Consider the following 20,775-nt stretch of genomic DNA (forward strand, 5'->3'; position numbering starts at 1 on the left):
TATGGATGAAGGGTTACAAATTACCAAATTTTGTGCTTTTTGACCATTAATACGGGGCCAAACACAAAGCAATTCATCCTCGAACGGGGTGTGGAGAGGTCATAGGAAAGGATTTAAAAGAAATTGGAACTTCATGGGAGATGGTTACAGAGAGAAGCTTCGAAGAGGATGAGTATGTGCAGCTATATTGGCCTCAGGTGGCCTCTGTTGGCCTCAAATGAGTTATTTATAGTAGTAGCACCAGTATCCATTTTCCTTTCTGGGTTTATAAATAAAAATCTGCAGAGACTTCCCATTAGTGATAAGCTTCCCACTAATGATTCAATTTCCCAGTCTGTGTTGGCCTATATCATAAAAAAAATGTTTTTATTATATAGAATTATTGTAGAAGTATTACTTGTAACACTTGTAATACAAGTAATATTTGCAGCAGTATTACGAAAAATGTTTCTGAAATCCTGCTCCCCTTAGTTAAAGGTACGCGCGTAATATCGTAATCTGCAGGGACGGAACATATCTGCAGCTAATCGTCCTGTGTTAGAAAGCTGTGAGTAAGTAAAGTAAATTCAAACGTCTTTTCCTTCTTTATCCTGGCTCTCCTTTTCCTTGGTTATGCATCGAAAGGACCGTAACCGCATAAATGTAACGTATATACATATACATGTCTATATATGTATAAAATTAAAATCATATTTTAATTCAATAAACTATTTCCTCATTTTTGTTATACCGTTTATTGATTTTCGTCTATCCTGCTTTCTAGCCTATAAGGAGAGAAAGGCTGAGATGGCTTGGGCACGCTCTTTGGATGAAGGATAACAAATTGCCAAAGATTGTCCTTTTTGGCCAACCGTCTAGAGCTAACCGGAAAGCAGGTCGTCCGTGGTTGGGGTGGGAGGGTGTCATAAAGAAAAATTTAAGGGAAATGGGAGCTTTTTGGGAGGGTGTAAACAGAAAGGCTTTGAATAGATTGGGATAGAGGAGGAGCGTGTGTAACTGTTGGCCTCAGGTGGCTTGGTGATGCAGTGAGTTATTAGTAGTTGTAGTAGTAGATTTTCATCAATATTTTGAGGTACTACTGGTTCCTTTTTGTGAAAGAGTCACAAATTAGGAATCAGCTCTTTTTTGGGTCTTTAAATTATAGATATAATTATATTAGATATAATATAATATAGATATAATAGATATAATTATATATTCTGCTGCCACTCGTGGCAACATAATTGCCAAAAGAATAAATGACCTGCTACTAATTGAAAACCAAACAGGGGAAAAATTTACTTCTCAAAATTTTTGAATTCCGATTGGAAAGTATTATCTTTTGTTAAAATGCCAGGAAAACATTTTTTCGATGTAAAGTGATAATAGACATTAAACTTTTTGAACTATGGATTCCAAAAAGTGATAATTTATAGACTCAATCTGTGGGTGATTCTTGTCATCTGAAAATATACCCTCTTAATTCACACTGAAATTTTGCTAATCATGAGATTTAGTTAATGCTAGTTTGAACCAATCAGATTTTATATAGAATTTTCTAATTGGCTGAAAAATGTTATGAAAAATTCTGATTGGCTCAAATTACTACTACTACTAACAAATCACCGCAGCACCAAGCCACCAGAAGCCAACACAGATACGCACGCTCCTCCTCCATTCTAACCTATTCAAAGCCTCCCTCTTTACACCATCCCAAGAAGCTCCCATTTCCCTTAAAATCTTTCTTTACGACATCCTCCCACCCCAACGGCGGACTACCTTCTTTCTGTTAAGCTCTAGACCGTTGGCCGCAAAGGACAATCTTCAGCAATCTGTCATCTTTTATCCGCAGAACGTGGCCTAGCCATTTCAACCTTTCTCTCAATATAGCCCTACTAAGCGATATTGAACCACACTTTTCGTACAGCCTAATGTTTAAATACGGTCAGTCAGCCGGGTACCAAAAACAATCCGTAGGCAATTTATCTGGAAAAATCTAGCAAATCTTCGTCCGTTTTTCGGAGCATCCATGCTTCAGAACCATGTTTGACCACTGTCATCACTGTAGCTTCCAATAGTCTAATCTTAGTTTGCAGACTTATCTTCCTTTTCTTCCAAACTAGCACTCAAATTTGCGCTAGATGAATCCCAGCATTAGTAAAGCTTCATTGTGAATGGGCCTTTACTCTGTCTTCTGAAATTTGTTATGATTTCAGTCAGGATATGCCAAATATGTTGTTTTTTTTAACTGATCTGTGCTTTCGGAGAAATCTTAAGCAATTGCATTGAAAGGAAAACAATTCGACGCATATTTGCGAACTAAGTGAGTGGATTTAGGGCGGATTCCTGTCCCTTAAAAATACGCCTTCTTACTCCGTCCTTCGATTTAATCTTTTAGGCTAACTGATATGCACAGTTTTAACCCGGACGGGCACAAACACAGGATTTTTCGGACATGAGGGGGGGGGGATAATGAAAAAACTCGGAGTAGGTGTAATGATAAAGAACAAATTTTATTTGATAATTTAATAAGGAATGTCTCAGAATTCAAGACAATTTAGAATTTCGAGAGGGGGCAGGTCCTGATCCCCTCCCTTGCGTAAGTCCTTGAACCAGGAAGTCTTATACAGAGGGGCAGGTATAGCAAATTTGTTATTTTTTAGTGGAAAAATTAAATGAGTTAGATTTTCTTTGTTTGACTTGACTTGACTTATGTCTCCCGCCGGGCGCTGCTCGGCGTAGAGAGTGACGTCTGCCTCCTCCATCCACTTCGGTCCATGGCAAGCGTTTGCACATCGCTCAACCTGATATTTGCCATCGTCAGGAACTCGGACAGGCTATCAGACCATCGTCTTTTTGGTCAGCCGCGAGGTCGCTTCCAACCGGCTTTGACAGGGTCGAAGTCGTGGATCGTTTTCGCAGGTATGTGTGGAGGCATTCGAAGTAGGTGTCCGAACCATTGTAATGTTCGCTCGGCTGCTTGGGTCGAAAACCGAGACTGCTTGGTGAGCTGCAGCAGCTTCTCATTGCTGACGAAGTCGAGCCATCGTGGACCTTCGATCCTCCTCAGGCTCTTCGACTGAAAGACATCAATTGCCTTGAGGGATGCGGCTGAAGCTTGCCACGTTTCAGCTCCATAGAGCATAACAGAGCCGACGAGGGCGTTGAAAAATCCGCAGCTTCGTTGTACGACTGACGTTTGGTTTTCGCCAGAGGTGACGTTTCAGTCTGTCCATGGCAGAAGACACTTTGGATATTCTCGCTTGTAGTTGAGAAAGAAGCGAGCTATCTGAAGAAATTATAGAGCCGAGGTAGGTGAACCTTTGGACAACTTCGATACTAGTGGTGCTATCCAGGCTAACTGAAGGATTGGCAGCAGGGGATAATGGGTCTATGGCCATAATTTTCGTTTTAGTCCAGTTTATCGGCAGTCCTACTTTTGCAGCCTCTTCTCGTAGGATTCGAAGCGCTTCCAGCAACTGCTCCATGGAGTCCGCCAGAATGGCCAAGTCATCGGCAAAATCAGCATCTGTAATGAAACAATCTCCAAACTCGAGTCCAAAGCTGAGACGTGAAGTAGTTCTTGTCATTACGTAGTCTATGATGACATTGAAGAGCTCTGGGGCCACTGCACATCCTTGGCGCACTCCTGTCGTGATTTGGAAGAACGGGCTGCACCGGCCGTTCCCTTGAACAAAACTCTCCGTCCCATGGTGTAGAGCTTTGAAAAGTCTGCAGTATTTCTCAGGGAGGCCTGTCGATTCTAGAATCCGCCAAAGAGCTTCTCGGTCCACTGAATCGAACGCGGCACGGAAGTCGACGAAGGTAATAAAAGCTTTGTGGCGGAACTCCGTGGCTTTTTCTATGATTTGTCGGATCGTAAAAATCTGCTCGATGGTTGAACGGTCCGACAAGAAACCAGCTTGCTCCGGTCACTGGATTTTACGACTGATATTTCGACATCGATCTAGCAGGACTATTGAGAAGAGTTTTCCTGGGACAGACAGTAGGGTTATTCCACGGTAGTTCGAGCAGTCGCTTCAAGAGCCTTTCCTCTTACACAAAGGGATAATGACACCCATCCGCCAATCTTCGGGAATTATCTCGGTTTGCCAGATTGTAGAGAACAGGGTGTGAAGAAACAGGAGCATAACAGGGCCTGCATATTTTAGCAGTTCCGAACTCAGGCCACATATACCGGCAGCTTTATTGTTCCTGAGCCTTTTTACTGCATTCCCAATTTCTGATGGGCTGAAAAGCTCGTCTGGAGGAGGATCTGGTTCGGGTTTTGGACTTCCAGGTTGGCTGGGACTATCCCCAGTAGGAGGCATAGTCGGGCTAGTGTTGCTCAGCATTGAGCAGAAGTGATCCTTCCACCGCTCAAGACAAGAACCCTTATCAGAAAAATGTGTCCTATCCCTGGGTTGGACGGGTCTCAATGCTGGTGTTTTATTTTCTGTAAGATCACGGTGGTGCTTAAACAGGCTACCCATGTCTTTCGTTTTTGCTGCTAGTTCTAATTCATCGGCCTTCCTTGCAACAAACTGAGTTCGGTCTCGGTGAATAAGTCTGTTCCGCGCTCCATTGAGCCTTCGATAGGTGGCCATGTCCCCAAGAAGTCTTGCCCTCCCCCTTTGCTCTATGACCTGCAGTGTTTTGTCAGTTAGCCACAATTTCTTCAGGAAACTTCGCTTGCCAAGCACCAGCTGTGCAGCTTCGCTGGTCTGCGATTTAAAATACTTCCAGGCGTCTTCGCTGCTGTTGAGTGTGCCAAGGAGCTCAAAGCGATTTGATATCTCAACACTATACTTCTGGCGAGTATCTGGCTCCTTTAGTTTCCCAATATCCGCTGCTACTGGTTTTCTTTCCGATCGCTGTGCATGGAGGCGAAGCAGCACACACAAGCCTGTGATCTGCATTTCCGAGCTCTGCTGATCTGTAAGTTCTTCAGTTCTTCAGCGATGATCTCCAGCGTTTAGAAATAATGACGTAGTCAATCATCTTCTTTGTGCGACCGTCGTTACTACACCACGTGTACTGGTGGAGTCTTACGTTGAAAGTAGGTGTTTGCGATCACAAGTTCATGGGATCGGCACAGTTTGAGTAGGCGAAGGCCGTTATCGTTAAGTGGGTCGGGGGTTACAGGTCCAATTGTGCCACGCCAAACACCCATATCATCTCGCACTGTAGCAATGAAGTCACCGAGAAGAACAGTGACATCGTGGGGAGACACTGTTGAAAGACATCTACACAGAGCAGAGTAGAACTCTTCCTTGGTTACGTCGTCAGAATCGTTGGTCGAGGCATAGCATACGAAAATTGTCATCTTGCCATGCTTGTGCCCAAAGCGGGCCTTCATTATTCTGTCCGATACAGCTTCGTGCAAGAGTAAGGCCTTTCTTGCAGGGCCGTTTAGCGCGAGACCAACATCATTTCTTCTCATGCTCCCTCCAGACCAGACTAACGAATGATTATCGCCTATTCGCCCTTCTCCACTCCCAGTAAGACGGGTTTCTGTGAGACCTGCAATTGTCACTTTATTCGTACATAGTTCTTGAGAAAGTAGGTTCTTTGATTCTGGTGCATTCAGTGTCAAAACATTCCAGGTGGCTATTCAAACCCCACTGTGGTCTAGAAATTTCAGCCTGTCTGTCTTTCTGACGTCGTCAGCATGTCCGTTGACGCGCGATGGTCGAGATCTTAAAAAGGGGTCCGGATCCGAGGCTGTGTTATCACTTTGTGTAGCACTTGATTTTCGGGTGAAGGGTCGGTATCCTAGCCGACCCTAGGCCTGGAATCTGATTAGAGCAAGGTTTAACCTAGGTACTGGGATTCTCGGGGTGAGCTCCACCCGCCACATGAGGTTGCAGCCACCCTGATCGGAGTGTTTAGTTAGGGGATGACCCCATATCCAGAGGCACTTGGTCAGCAGACAAGGTCTGCATCACTCCGGACGAACTCCATCCACCTCCACCTCTTTGTAACATTTTCCAGCAGTAGTATTTTTTTATTTGTTAGTGTAAAGGAGATGGAGTAGCTCAGACCTTTCCCGCTACCCCTGGCTGTACTCTTGCTGATTTATTTGTTTCATTGATAGTAGAGCTATGTTTCAGGTTCAAAATTATTTGAATGAGTAAAGTGGGATTTTTTTATCCTATTTTTTACCCTTTTATTTTTTACGTATTTTTACCTATTTTTTTACCATTTTTAACCTTTTTTAGGATCGCAGCAAATTCAAAGAGCTTTAAAGATGCAGGATTGGCCTGTGAATTAGTGAAATTAAGGCATTTACATAAGAATTTATTTGAACAAAGGGTACTAATTCGAAACAAATCTGAAGAATAGGCAAATTGAATAGAAAGTATAAGAAATTATAAAAGAGATTAGGAAGTAAAGATAGTTCAGGGGATGGACTCGAAACTATTCCTCTGTTTCCAAAGGCGCATCCAGGATTTTTTCGGGGAAAGGGGGTTACAAAAAAACTTTAAAAATGCATCAGAAATTTGTCTGAGCATTTTTACGTTTTTACGAGTCAGACAAAATTTGGAGGGGTCTTAAACCCCCCCCCCCCTTCTTCCCTGATGCGGCCTTGTCTGTCACCAGGATTCATAAAGTAAAAACTGCCAATTGCGAGAATTGCACAAGGGTCTAGTCTTAAGAAAAAACAAATTCTTTTAACTGAAAGTATGGAGCAACATTAAAACTTAAAACGAACAGAAATTATTCCGTATATGAAAGGGACTGTCCCCTCCTCAACAACTCGCTCTTTACGCTAAAGTTTTATATTGTTTTAAAAAATAGAGTTGTGAGAAAGAGTCTAACTTTAGCGTAAGGAGTGAGGCGTTGAGGAGGGGACAGCCCCTTTCATATACGGAATAATTTCTGCTCGTTTTAAGTTTTTATGTTGCTCCTAACTTTCAGTTAAAAAATAATTGTTTTTTTTAATTTAATTGTTGAAAGTTTTGAATTAATGGAGGTTTTGATTTTGGCTCACCGTACATGAATAATTAAAAAAAATTGCATATTAATTTTACTTTTATTTGGTTAAATGGGTTTCTCGAAAGTTGTTTAATTTTATTTACGAATGTTTTATTAGCAATAAATATACGTAACTTACGAATTAACTTACGTAATGAGCTTCTATATCCATATATTTTTAACACGTATATTAGGTGGTTCGCCCCCAAGTCAATACCTCGCTCTTTACGCTCGACTTCGAATTTTTTTCCAATTCTTTAAAAATGACGCCTTAATCACAAAGGCCGTTATTTAGAATAAATAGCTCTTATGAAAAGACTAAAAAATCTTTGGCTTAAAGAGCGAGGTATTGACTAGGGGTCGAACCCAATCATATACTTAATAATTTCTGCTCGTTTTAAGTCTTGATGTTGCTCCTTACTTTCAGTTGAAAAACTTGTTTATTTTTTTATTTAATTTCTGATCGTTTTTTTTAATAATTCTGGGAAATCCGGCGCCCCTTCATAGCAATGTCCCTTCCCCCATGAAAACTTCCTCCATGGAAACATCCTCCCACATAAACCCCGACCCCCCCCCCCCCTACAAGAAAAAATCCCCCTTGAAAACGTCTGTATACATCATAATAACCAATACTATATGTAAAAATTGGGTGAAGTTCATAACTTTCAGCCCTCCCCCGGGTACTTTGGGGGATTAAGTCATCCTAAACGCGATGGCGTTTGAGGTTGAACGCCATCTAAGTTATATACAGAGTTATTGTAGCTGAGTTTGCATCTTTGCCCTTAATGGGATAAAGCTTCTGCATTACTTTGAGGTTATTTCCATATTGATTTGTAAATTATAATTATAGATTTTTAGTTGAGTAGTTTTTGAGAGACCTCCTATAATTCTTAGTATAGGTCTTTCTCTCTATGTATTCTCACCAGCGCCATCTTTTTTTTCATATATATTGGCACGCAATCGATTATGCTATCTTTAAATAGCACTATCTTTGTTACCACCTTTGTATATGTTTCTTCTGAATAAGTAAAATCCTGTTGACTGGGTGGATTACTTGGGATCAAGCAGAAGAGAAGAGAGAATCTGCCGGAAGTGCCTTATTGGTACATGCCGGTTAATTAGTCGTAAATTGCAGGGAACAGGTGAGCAGGTCTCCACGCTTCCCTTGCTCTCGGTGATCTCTTGCTCCTGATGTTTCCCTTGCTCCTGTGTTGATAAGGGGTTTGAACGCGTTCGACCAATAGGTCAATGCGTTTTGTGATAGATGTTTCTATAAGCTCCACGATTGTGCACTTTTTTCAAAAAAAGGTGGCATTGGTGCATCAAAAGACCAAGACAGCCCCCTCTTGGATCTGGCGCGAATCTGGTGCATAGCCAAACCCCCCTCCCCGTACATTACTGACCATAAGTAACCTGACTCTTAATGACGAAAGCAGCAACAGCGAAGCCTACCCTAAAGAAAACAGGAGTCAAACCTAAGTTGCTATGTGTGTCTTGCCACAAACATGTGACCTCAAACTCCGTGGAATGTAGCGAATGTAAGGAATGGACTCACGCGTTTTGTGCAGAAATTAGACTCACAAAGAGTTATATTCCAGATCGTAAATGGACTTGTGTTGCGTGTTCCCCGAAAGGTGAACCAGAATGAGTAACTCCTGCTATGAAGAAGGACGTGCGGAAAACCAGGAGTGTGAAGAAACCAGCGACGCAACTTACATGCCAATCAATTATATCTACTGCTAATGATGCAGTAATGGACAATTTGAATTCTGAAAACCCGCGTCAACCCACATCTGGCGTAAAAACTCAAACTAAGGTAACTACTTTCTCAAATTGTTCAGCATTTGAAAAGGGACGAGAAAAGCAGTCCGAAAAATTTGAAACTAGCACAGCAGTAACGAGGTGTTCTCTCTCCAAGGCGATGCTAGTACCATCTACTGAGGAAAATTTAATCACAGCGCTTGACCTTCACGGACTTGATAGACGGCAACACACGAAATTAACAAAAGCAAATCAGACGATAAATGTCTTTCTTATCAGTGATTTAAATTTTGATTCGAGTTTTTTTGGGAGAAAGAAATACTACGGCCGTCGACCCCGTTCGTGGAAAGCGGCAGAAGGGAAACTGAAAACGCTTACCTTGCCCACTCTAACACGTTTGAATGTCCAAGAGCCTCCCCTCTGGCAGAAAGTTCGATGTTGTGGGATGACGCAGGAACAACGCCCTACGAGGTTCTACAGGCCCGTTCAAGGAAACTGGCTTTAGCGGACGAAAACCGTCTCTTATCGTCCGTCATTCACCACCCACCAAAGTTCGATACTCAACTTGCGGAACCGCCTTTCAAGAACGGTGTCCCGGTCATAGCAAGCTTCAACTGCTCTAGTCTTAATGTTGATACCTCCGTTCGTAACCCAGAAAACTCTCTGGAATTTGCAATGATTAATGCTCTTACAGGAAGAATTGAGCAGCAGAATCAGACAATTCTCAATCAAAGGGCGCTGATTACGCACCTTTCTTCTTCCAACACGGTATACAAGTAACAAATACTTGAAATGACGGAAATGCTTCTAAAGAACAATCAATCGCAACTTGAGAACCGATCATTGGTCCAGCCTGAAAAGAAGAATGCGAGTACGATGACTGATCCTCATGAGACTATTATTGTCCGAAATGTCCTGCGATTAGTCAGTCCGACTCCAGGAGCACCAGCAGCAGAAGAACCCAGCAACTCAGGCCAAGTTCCACTCAGAAATCCTGACATTGAAGAAGGCACGAGGGGAGCAGAACAAGACAGATCAGTCATTGTACTCAGTCAACTTGTCAAAACATTCCAAAATACGCAAACTGAGTGCATTTATTATAAAAAAGGTCACTGCAGATGGGGCAACCAGTGTCGTTTCTCTCATCTCGTTGAGACTCCTCCAATTTGTGAACATCACTCCGCTCAAGATGGTTGCCGAAACGCCAAGTCAGCAAAATGCAAAAAACTGCATCCTGAAAAATGTAAAAGATTTGCGAACGGGCGTTGCACCAAAGGACAATGATGCAACTCCTTTCACCCAATCAAACCAGCACTAAACCACCAGAAAACGAGAACGGACAGGGGACAAAAAATTTAAAAAAACTATATGCTCCCGAATCATCACACACCGACAGTCAACAACTACAATCACTTCCGGACTCCCGTTTTCTACAGCAGTGGGTTCTCTGGCATAGCAAACACCAACCAGAATCATCAAAACCATGGACCTGCTTAAGACCCTCAACCGTCAACCAGAAGAGAGGAGGACCAGGAGAGAGAAGAACGAGTGGTACGAAAAACACAAAACCCAATCGTCACCATCCAAATCGTATTTACCAAGAGCAAAGGGCTCCCAGAACAAATCAAACCCATACTTACCAACCTACCGTATCTCCCACCACTCTGCTAGAAACACTGGTGTAGAAACTGAAAAACACGACCTGCTACAACGATTCATACTTAACCTTTACCGCCTGAACCCACCACCTCCAAGCCACATTCAACTCTACCACAAACAGCAAACGCTCCTTCATACCTACCAAGTGATAATGAACATCAGTCCTGGATGACGTATTACAAGAAAGTCCCTCCGCCGGCACAGACAAGTAATTGTCACGCGGTAAGGACCCAAACCTTGATCCTGTAAAAAGGAAATCAAGATTAAAGCGGAATCCAGAATTTCCCTCTACATTGCTGTCGAACTTCCAGTCAATAACAAACAAAATCGAGGAACTGGACATCTTAACGCGAGGTAAACAGATCGATGTGGCCTGTCTTACCGAAACTTAGCTTACAAATAGCAATATACTCAGCCTCGATGGCTACAATGCATACATATTACCTCAGAAGTCAGCAGACGAAAAAAAAGAAGAAATCAGCCACGGTGGAGGAGTTGGTCTTATCTGCCGAAACGATACGCCCAGCCGAATACTCGATCCTCCAATACCCAAATCCCCAGAACTCGAAGTGCTATGGGTCTGGGTAAGACCACGCTTCCTAACAAGGGGAGTGTCATCCCTAGTCTTTGGAGTCGTCTACTACCCACCCAAAGCCCCAGTCCGGAAGACTGTAGTCAACTATCTACAATACTCCGCCGGCCGTCTCCGGAGTAAATTTCCCTTTGCTAGTATTGTGATGAGCGGAGACTTCAATGATATTAAGCATTCCTGGCGAAAGTACTGTCTATCACTGAAACAAGTAGTTAAGTTTCCAACCCGTGGCTGCAACCTACTTGGCAAGGTCTTCAATAACCTTGAACAATACTACAACGAGCCAGAAATCACAGCAAGCATTGGCTTAAGTAATCACCTAACAGTGACCTGGAGACCGACGCATTTGTCACGGCGAAAGGTAATTAAACAAACAGTAACCTATCGACCGATCAGAGATGAACAAATCCCCGCCTTCAAGGGAAAGCTAACATTGCAGAACTGGACCCCTATTTACAGACTACCGTCCGCTGAAGACATGACAAATGCCTTCTGCGACCAACTTCATAAAATGTTCGAAGAGCATTTTCCAGAAAAGAAACGGGTAGTAGGAAATGAAACAAAACCCTGGATCACGCCAGATATAAAAGAGCTTACCCTAAGGCGGGATAACTTGTACAACTCTAACAGCAGAATCCAACAAGTTGCGAAATATAGTGGTGAGAAAGATAAAGTATGCAAGGAAGCAGCACGGCCGCTTGACTGTACAGAAGCTTCTATCTTCCGATTCTAAAAAGTTTCATAGCACGGTTCAGAACATTCTTGGCCGAAAGCAGAAAAACGTTGAACTAAGAAACGAAAAAGGGGAGAAACTTACCGCTAACGCGATTAACGAACACTTTGCTAAAATCTGTACAAATTACCCTGGTATTACATCACTTCCCGACCTTCCAAGCATTACTGAAATCCCTGTCATTGAAGCAGAAACCATCCAGACCGCTTTCTTAAAACTGGACACATCCAAGGCCTCATTTTCTGGAGAACTGCCGATCAAACTGATCAAAGCATGCAATAACGAGCTTGCGGTACCGTTTACTGCCGTAGTAAACCAATGCCTGAGTAACGGCACCTTCCCGACACGGTTCAAAACTGCTGTGGTCATTCCTATACCGAAAAAATCATCTGTCGAATCTGCAAATGACTTATGACCCATCTCAAAGACATCGATTTTCCCAAAAGTCCTGGAAGGAATTGTCTTCAAATGGCTTTTTGAAGATATTAGTGAAAATCTTGATCCTCGGCAGTACGGCTTTCATCCAGGTCATAGTTCTGTGTATTACCTGATCCGCCTCATCAGAGACATCCTGGAGCATCTGGAGATTGACGGTGCTTATATTGACTGCATCATCGCGGACTTCGTGAAAGCGTTCGACTTACTCGACCACTCAGTTGTTATCGACGAGGCAACTTACCTTGGATCAAGACAAATTGTCTTGCGAATGGTTGGCAGTTTCCTGACGAACCGCAAACAGAAAGTACAACTTCCCAATGGCGAAACGTCAAACATCAGGGAGCTGACCTGCGGTGCAGCACAAGGGTCGAAGTTAGGCCCTTTAGCCTTCCTTATTGGGATCAACAAACTTTTGCGCGAAATTATGGAACGCTACAAATTCGCTGACGATCTCTCTGCCCTCCTGCTCAGACTTCTCTCACAGAGCATACAGCCAGACCCAATCCTAACAGTAATGCGAAAAATCGAGGATGAAGCAAACCAAGTGAAACTTACACTCAGTCAGGAAAAAACAGTCCTATTTAGGGTTAATTTCCTTAAATGGCCAGTTCCAGACCCGCCATGTGGTGGGCCGAAGGCTGTAAGAACGGTGAAGATCCTGGGTGTCCACCTGTATGCCGATCTGAAATGGAATACCCACGTATCGTCAATCGTCTGGAAGACCGCCTTCCTCCTAAGATCTTGTGCCTGCCTTCGCCGCTTTGCGATGAAAACTGAGATCATGGTTGTATGCTACAAATGCTACATTAGACCGCTCACTGAATATGCCTGCCCAGTGTGGCACAGCGCACTGACCATAGATCAAAGCGACAAAATTGAAGGATTGCAGAAAAAGGCCTGCAAAATAATACTGGGGAGTAGTCACGTTGACTATGAGATGAGCCTCAAAGTTCTTAAGTTGGAGTCCCTCAAAGAGAGGAGGCACACACTGGTCATGGACATTGGTCGAAAAATCCTCGACTCTGAAACACACTGTGGTCTACTACCGGACTTTTAGGCGCGCAAAACTTAACGTTCTACGAGACTCCGCAAAAAACGCAGCAAAGCTGGATCGACCGCCGATCCACTCATCCGAGCGCTACCTGAAGTCATTTGTTCCATACTTCGTAAAACACTACAATGGTGACCCAGAAAAATTGTAAATAAATCAAGTTTGAATAATTTAATTTTGTAAGTGTTTTTAAATTGTTTGACTTCCGGTGTTATTTTTGTTGTTAACAAGAATATTAAGGGAAAAATAAAGTGAATTTGAATTTGAAAAAAGACATATTTATTATATTTTCGACCATGCTGAACAAAATGGCTATCTCAAAATTTTGATCGGGTGACTTTAGGAAAAAAATTAGTGTGGTAGAGGGCCTAGTTGCCGTCCATTTTTTGTCACTTAAAAAAGGGCACTGGAACTTTTAATTTCCGTTCGAATGAGCCCTCCCACGATATTCTAGGACCACTGTGTCGATATGATCACCCCTGGAAAAAAAATTAAAAACACGCATCTGTGATCTTTCTTCTGGCAAAAAATACAAAATTCCACATTTTTGCAGATAGGAGCTTGAAGCCTCTACAGTATTGTTCTCTCATACGCTGAATCTGATGGTGTGATTTTCATTAATGTTCTATAGCTTTTAGGGGTTTTGTTGTCCCTTTTTTGAAAATCAGCCAAATTTTCGCGTAACTTATGATGGGTTGGACTAAACTTGATGAAACTTATATATTTGAAATCAGTATTAGAATCTGATTCTTTTGATGTATCTATTGGTATCAAAATTCCGTTTTTTAGAGTTTCGGTTACTATTGAGCCGGGTCGCTCCTTACTTACAGTTCGTTACAACGAACTGTTTGATGGAGAGATCATAAGACCATGTATCAAAGTGGGTGAAGGCTCGCAAGAGAGTGTATTTTTAGGCCTTATTTTTATCAAAATGTTTTTGGGTTAGCACCCTTTTTTTATTTTCGGCCAAATATCTTTTTTTTTATCACATGCTCTTGCAGAATTAACTTCAAAGAGTGACTACAACTCTTCTACCCGGCGATGTTAATAGTTTCCCAATTTCCCTGTCTAACGTCAGCTATGCCATCTTTATCTGCCACGTACTCACCGGGTGAGGACTCTTTGAACTAATCTTGGGTTGGCCAATTTTCTTGCTATCGTCTCTCCCATGTCCATGGATTTACGAGATCTTTAGTAAACAAACTTCATCTTACTATATATGTTTTATTATTTAGTATATTAATATTGCTATTTTTATTATTCCTTATACTGTTCATTTTTTAGACAGAACCACAGCGAGATAGAAAAACGTCGAAGAGATAAGATGAACCTATATATCAATGAACTTTCCCAGGTTGTTCCCTTGTGTGTCACCATGTCCCATAAGCTGGATAAGCTAACAGTTCTTCGAATGGCAGTGCAGCATCTTAAAACAATACGTGGCTCCATTCACAGCTACACAGAAGGTGATTACAAGCCCGCTTTTCTTTCTGATGAAGAGTCAAAGAAGCTTATCCTCCAGGTAGTGTAACACGCTAATGCCAATAGTCTTTGAAAGGGCTATGGAGCTATAGTACAAAGAAGGGCTGACGCTCACAATCTTTCTTAATCACAACAAGTGAAAAAAGTAAATTTTTTAATCTTAATTTTTTTAATTTTTTAAACTTAATTTTTAAACTTAAACTTAATTTTTTAATCACACAAGTGAAAAAAGTAAATTTTTTCAAAAGACATTCCTGAAGAGGGTATTTGAACTCCGGTAGGTGTATATTATTGAAATTGAATTCATTGGAATCCCAGTTTAAAAAAGAAGATAACTTCTTAAACCACATTGGCCTGACATCAAATAAAGATAGAAAAACGAGCAAAGCGGGGTTTTGCTCGTTTTTAAAACGGGGTTTTTAAAGGCCAAATGAAAATACTGAAAAAACACAACAAAGCGAATATTTCAAGAGGACAAACGCCTCTCTTCTTCAGCGCGAAACGAAATAATGTATCCAAGGAAAGTGCCGAAGAAAAAAACAACAAAAACAAACGCGGAAAGTCAATGTGAAAAGAACCAAAAAACCAAAGAAAAAAACAAAAACTTAAACGATGAATAAAATTCAATAAAAGCCAAAAATTATAAGAATTAAAACCAAATACCTACCAACCATAAAGCGAGTTATTCGCCAATATCCTCGATTTGCAAAAAATCTAAAAAATTATGAACTACCATCGACGGATACTAGCGAACAACTGAGAAAGAAAAGAAAACATTCATTCATTCAAAACAAAACGAACCAGCAATTAAATAAGTTGGAGAACTATGTTATCTGATTTCGGATTTCAATTAATGCATTTCTTGCAGACACCCTTTGAGACCTAAGGGGTTGTTCACGTGTTTGATTATATGACTGGGAAAGTGGTTCAAGGTTTATTTCAGGGATTACTAAAGTATCGACTTCTTTGTTGAGAAAACAGAAATATGACTCGTTTATTTTTAGATCACGAGAATATCTGTTTAAATTTACGCCTAAAAGACGATATTTATAGATTTTAGCAGCTTCTCTGTAGTACTGTACTAACAATTGTCATTCGAAATAAGGCCAGCTTAATTAAACAAAATATTATAGTCTGGTTTTTCAAAAATGTGCTCTGCTAGGGCAGGTTCAATTTTCTGGTTTTTTCCGCTTTTTAAGTGTATTTATAATTGAACTAGAGTGCTGAGTTAATTTATCTGTTAGTCGCTGATCAGTTCTTCCGATATACCAAAGACCACACGAACAAGGAATTCTGTAGATACCGGAGTTTTCACCTATCGGAATAGGGTCTTTACCTTGATAAATTTGGGACCTGATAGTTTTTCTGGGTCTATAATAAGTGTAAATGTTATTTTTTTTTTCTTAGATTTTTTGAAATGTGAAATTTTGTGAAATGTTTTCTTACAAATTTTCTTGCGATTTTCATGCGAGTATTCGCACTCATTTAGACATTTTTTCATCGTGTAAAATTGTTTTCTTTCAATTTCTTGGCGAGCATTTGCCCACATTAAGACATTTTTTTACTGCGCAGAATCATTTTTATTTTCAGGCTAGTTTTTATGCGAATGTTCGCCCTCATGAAGACTTTTTTTTTTTTTTTTTTTTTTTTTTTTTTTTTTTTTTTTTTGGAAAATTGCTTTCATTTTACGTGAAATATCATATAAAATTTTTAATTACATATATTATTCATATACATATATTACATGTATATATATATACATATATTACATATATTGTCATATAGGATTTATAATTACATATAGGATTTTTTATTCTGAAATATATATGGAAGGGGATTTTCTTTAGTGGGAGGGGATTTTCCACGTGAAAAATTTTGCATGGGGAGGATATTTTCATGGCAAATCATCTTGGGCAAATTTTACACCGGGAAATTTTCTGGAATTCAGATAGGGGTTATTTTTATTTGTCTAACTTTCTATTCGTGCGATGTTCGTGTAAGTATTAGCTCACATGAAAACTAACTTTTATCAATGTCTTGAGAAGCTGATCAGTTGAAGAGGTTTTCAAGCCCTATTATACCATAAGTTTGACAGTGACCGATTCAAATTCATTTAAAACAAAATACGGTCTTATGTATATGTGTTAAATACCCCTGTTTTCTCTGATATACTAGTCAGGTATATACACCCGAATGTTTCATAAAATTTCATAAAAAAACGGATGGGTTTATCCATCCGTTAACTAATCTGAAGAGGATGACGTGCCCGAAGAGCCGAGATCAGATCAGTCAGTTGGTTTTTGGATCTTCTCAGGAGAACCTGCGTTGTTTTTTATTGCCTAAAGACAAGCGACATCATCTTGTTAAAGGAGTTGTGTGCAGCCAGTAGGTTTCCTTAAAAGGTGACAGATACCTTCATACCTAGTTTTGGTATAAAATCTTTATTATGTTATATAAAATTATGTTTGTCACCTAATTTAGTATAGAATTTACATTATGCTATATAAAACTCAGATAAATTTATATTATATAAAATTATATTATACCTAGTTTTGTTTTTGTCTCACGGCTTGAGCATACAATTTAAACTTTCAGGAAAATTTTTCTGTTTTGGAAAAGGGTTAAATCATCTGCAAACTATTTGGGGAAAGGGGGAAAACTGTTTGTTTTCCGGTCTTTGTGATAAAATGCAGCTTAACATTTTTTATGTATGTCATCCGAGAGGCTCTTTTGCTAGTTATAAACTAAAATCCTAGCATCCTATATGAAATCGCGTAGTGACCTGCTCCCAGAATCTTTCAGATACCTCTTATTGCCCTTATATAATCCTCTTATTGCCCTTAGGAATGGCTACAACAAGACAATAGTTATGTTGTGTTTATGCAAAAATTATTGTATAACATACTGCGTAGGACTGCATGGATTCCTCTGAAACTGTCCGCTGCTGATAATATGTTTGTTCTTACATTTAATTGCTTTTATTTGTATTTTTTTCCTTTTTTTCTTGTCAGTTCTTCTTTTTTTCGTATTTGTCACAATTTATTTGTTTCTTTCCATTTTCTTTCTTTATACTCCATCAGTGGTGTATTTTACATTTATGATGGGCAATAAATTTATGCATGCATACTGCAAAGGATTGCCCGTTCATTATCTGTCGTTCAACTGAATGTTCCATAGCATAGCGACTAATTAGAGGTCTACTGTGGTTTATACTTTTTGCCTTAGACAGTCTTTCTTTAGAAGTTGGAGAGTACAGAAAAAAAGAAAAGCGAAAATTACCGAAAAGAAAGAAGTTTGTGAGAAGAAAAGTGAAAAAAGTTTCATCAAATTTAAAAGCCTATAATAGTTTTACTCTGCCAGGACTAACTAAGTGGAACCTGGTGGAATTTCATATAGTAATGTGAAAATTACTTTGAGAGAGATAGAGAGGGGACAGCAATGGATGTGTTCCTTAGACTTCTCCTTCTTTGAGAAGTATTTTTTAACAATTTATTGTTTATTTTAGGAGACAAAAAAAAAAAACATTTCTATGTATATGGATGTCATAACCGTCTTTGCATAGCCATAATAACGTGAGTGACCCCCCAAGTTTTACACAGACCCAACTTTCTTGAGGGCAGGGGGGGGGGTATTTTGTGTACTTTTTTAAGGAAAAGTCAATGTAAAGCACATGTTAAATCATTCTTAATTTTGTTATGTTCGCTAAAACGGCAAGCACATGATGCAAGGAAAATTATAGTGATGTTTGGTGAAAATTCTAAATGACTTTTGATTTTGAACGGCTTAAGTCTGGTTCAATGTCGGGGCAGGGCACGTCCTTCTTTTATTTTATTGATGTATCTGTGTTATGGTCTTTTTTTCAAGACTGACGAAGGGATTAAAAATGTGCTTAGAACTTTTTTGTGATGGAGAAAGGGTCAAAAATAGAAAAAAAAATACATTTTAACATCGCTTTAAAAGGTTCAATAAAAAAAAAATATTCCGGAGAAAAAGCCCTATAGTTATCAAACAAATTACGCTAAAAACAATTGAAAATGTTGTTTAAAACAAGTAATGCTTTAAGAGCAAAAAGTGAAGAAGTTGTGGCATCGGAAATGTTTTTCTGATCACCGAGGTAAATTAGGAATCAAGTTAGAGGATCACTAATTTTGAGTAAATGTATATATATATATATATATAGATATATATCATAGATATGATGTATATTTGTAAATTATTGTAAAAGTATAAAGATATTCAGCTTCATGCGTGGAAAGAACCACGGTTTAAAATCTAGGGTAATAATTCAACACAACTAAATAAATTAAATATTATGTAGCATAAATAAAACGCTATACCAAATAATCAGTACCCATCAAATGCTTAAATACTCATGAAAGGGTCAGAATAAAAATAAATGAAATATAACATGATATAATTTGTTATATAAGTCAAGCATAACGAATAATATAGCGCTTTTCTCAAATTATTACAGGAAAGTTTGTGAAATTATTTATTTTCTTTTGACATTCCATGCGAGTTATGTTTAACATATCAGTAAAAAAGAATTAGTAGTAATAATAATACATCATTGCGCTAGGGCTCTTTATGCCAATACAGCCGCACAGTTCTTCTTTCGTCCCACTCTGCTCTGGGCTTCGATTTTAACTCCTCCCTATGAAGCTCCCACATACATTTTGAAGCTCCTCCCTATGAAGCTCCCCATTTTGAAAAAAAAAAAACTGTTTTGTTTTGCCCAGACGAATTGCTAAAACACAGTTCTATGCTAATCGCCCCCTGAAAACATCCCCAAAAAGTCCACATGTAGGAAAATCCTCCCTCTGGAACACCCCCCCCCCGCTTTGAGAATTCCCTCCAGGCAGTCCCCTCTCCCTGGAGATAATTACCCTGCGGAAAATTCTCTTCACATGCAAAATTGAGCAGCTAAATGGGAAGAATGACAAATAAACAAAAAAAATGAAGAAAAGAAGGGATTTTGGTATGCTCTACCTTTATTGAGATGTAGAATATCCTGTAGTATTTATTTTTATATTTTTAGTTCGTTTAGTTCTTTTTTCATGTTTTTTTTTTTTGGGGGGGGGGGATTGTTATCACAGCAGGGTAAAATAAAGTTTAAAGAAATATTAGAAATCATGAATTAGTGGAAACTTCAGAATGTTTGCTCAATGATGGAAGTGGACAGAGATACAGACTGGGATTAAGAGGTACGAAGTGATTACTCCCTGTGGACTTGGTCTGGTATCGACATCTATAATACATTATGCCAGTTCACCTCTTGCGATCAAGAACGCGTTCTCTAGACTTATATTAGAAAATTTTCTCTTCTGGAGTACCTTTAAGAGGGCTTTTTTTATTTAATTTAGTTTCAAAAACATGGAGTTAAACTCCAAGTCAGAGAATTTAAGATGAACACAATTCCTTATTTCAAATAAGCAGACAAATTAATTTCTTTAAGCTTTATCTTACCCTGTTAGGATAACTCAACCCCCGCCCCTAAAAAACGAAAAGAAGATATAAAAAAATTTATATTTTGGAGTATAAGTTGAATGTTCCAAAATTCCTTCTTTTCTTCATTCTTTTTTATTTGTCTTAATTTCTCTTTGGCAGATGAATTCATTAGGAGGACGAGGGTTTCGTGGGGGGGGGGCAATTGCCTGCGGGAGGATTTTCTGCGGGTATACTGTATATTGTTCAAAATTATTTTTTGAAAAATTCTCCTGGCAATTATCTAGCATCAGTTTCGTACGCAGTAATTTTTTCGGGGGGATGACAAAATTTATCGGCTAATTTGAATAAGAAGTGCCTAGAAATTCGGGAAAATTTAGTGGGAAGGGGTCTGACCCCCAAATCCCTTACGTACGTCTCTGTCTAGTATATATTCTTCCGTGAACTGTTCGAACCGCCCACTCTTCAGAAGCTTCCACAGTTCAGAACCATGTTTAACTGTCGTTACCATAGCTCCTAGTATCCAAGTCTCAGTTCCGAGAATTATCTGCCATTCCTCCAAACTTCCCAATAACGGTGTACGGCAAAAAAGGGAAAAATGCTATAATGAACCTTTTGATTGTGAAATCAATCAATTAGTCAATTTATTTAAAGGAA

The 20,775-nt window shown here is 39.7% G+C and overlaps 1 protein-coding gene across 2 annotated transcripts in view; it reads left to right on the top strand.

Moving 5' to 3' along the window:
* cyc (basic helix-loop-helix ARNT-like protein cyc) overlaps positions 1-20,775 on the top strand; it is a 201,646-nt gene that overhangs the window by 85,667 nt on the left and 95,204 nt on the right. For both annotated transcript variants that reach the window (XM_089089333.1, XM_089089332.1), the window contains exon 5: positions 14,476-14,713. In XM_089089333.1, coding sequence (XP_088945459.1) covers positions 14,476-14,713 — 238 coding nt within the window. The remainder of the gene's footprint in view (positions 1-14,475; positions 14,714-20,775) is intronic.

This window comes from Artemia sp. Qi Xiang Cuo, chromosome 5 (assembly GCF_049724085.1).
Source record: "Artemia sp. Qi Xiang Cuo chromosome 5, ASM4972408v1, whole genome shotgun sequence".
Taxonomy (NCBI): domain Eukaryota; kingdom Metazoa; phylum Arthropoda; class Branchiopoda; order Anostraca; family Artemiidae; genus Artemia; species Artemia sp. Qi Xiang Cuo.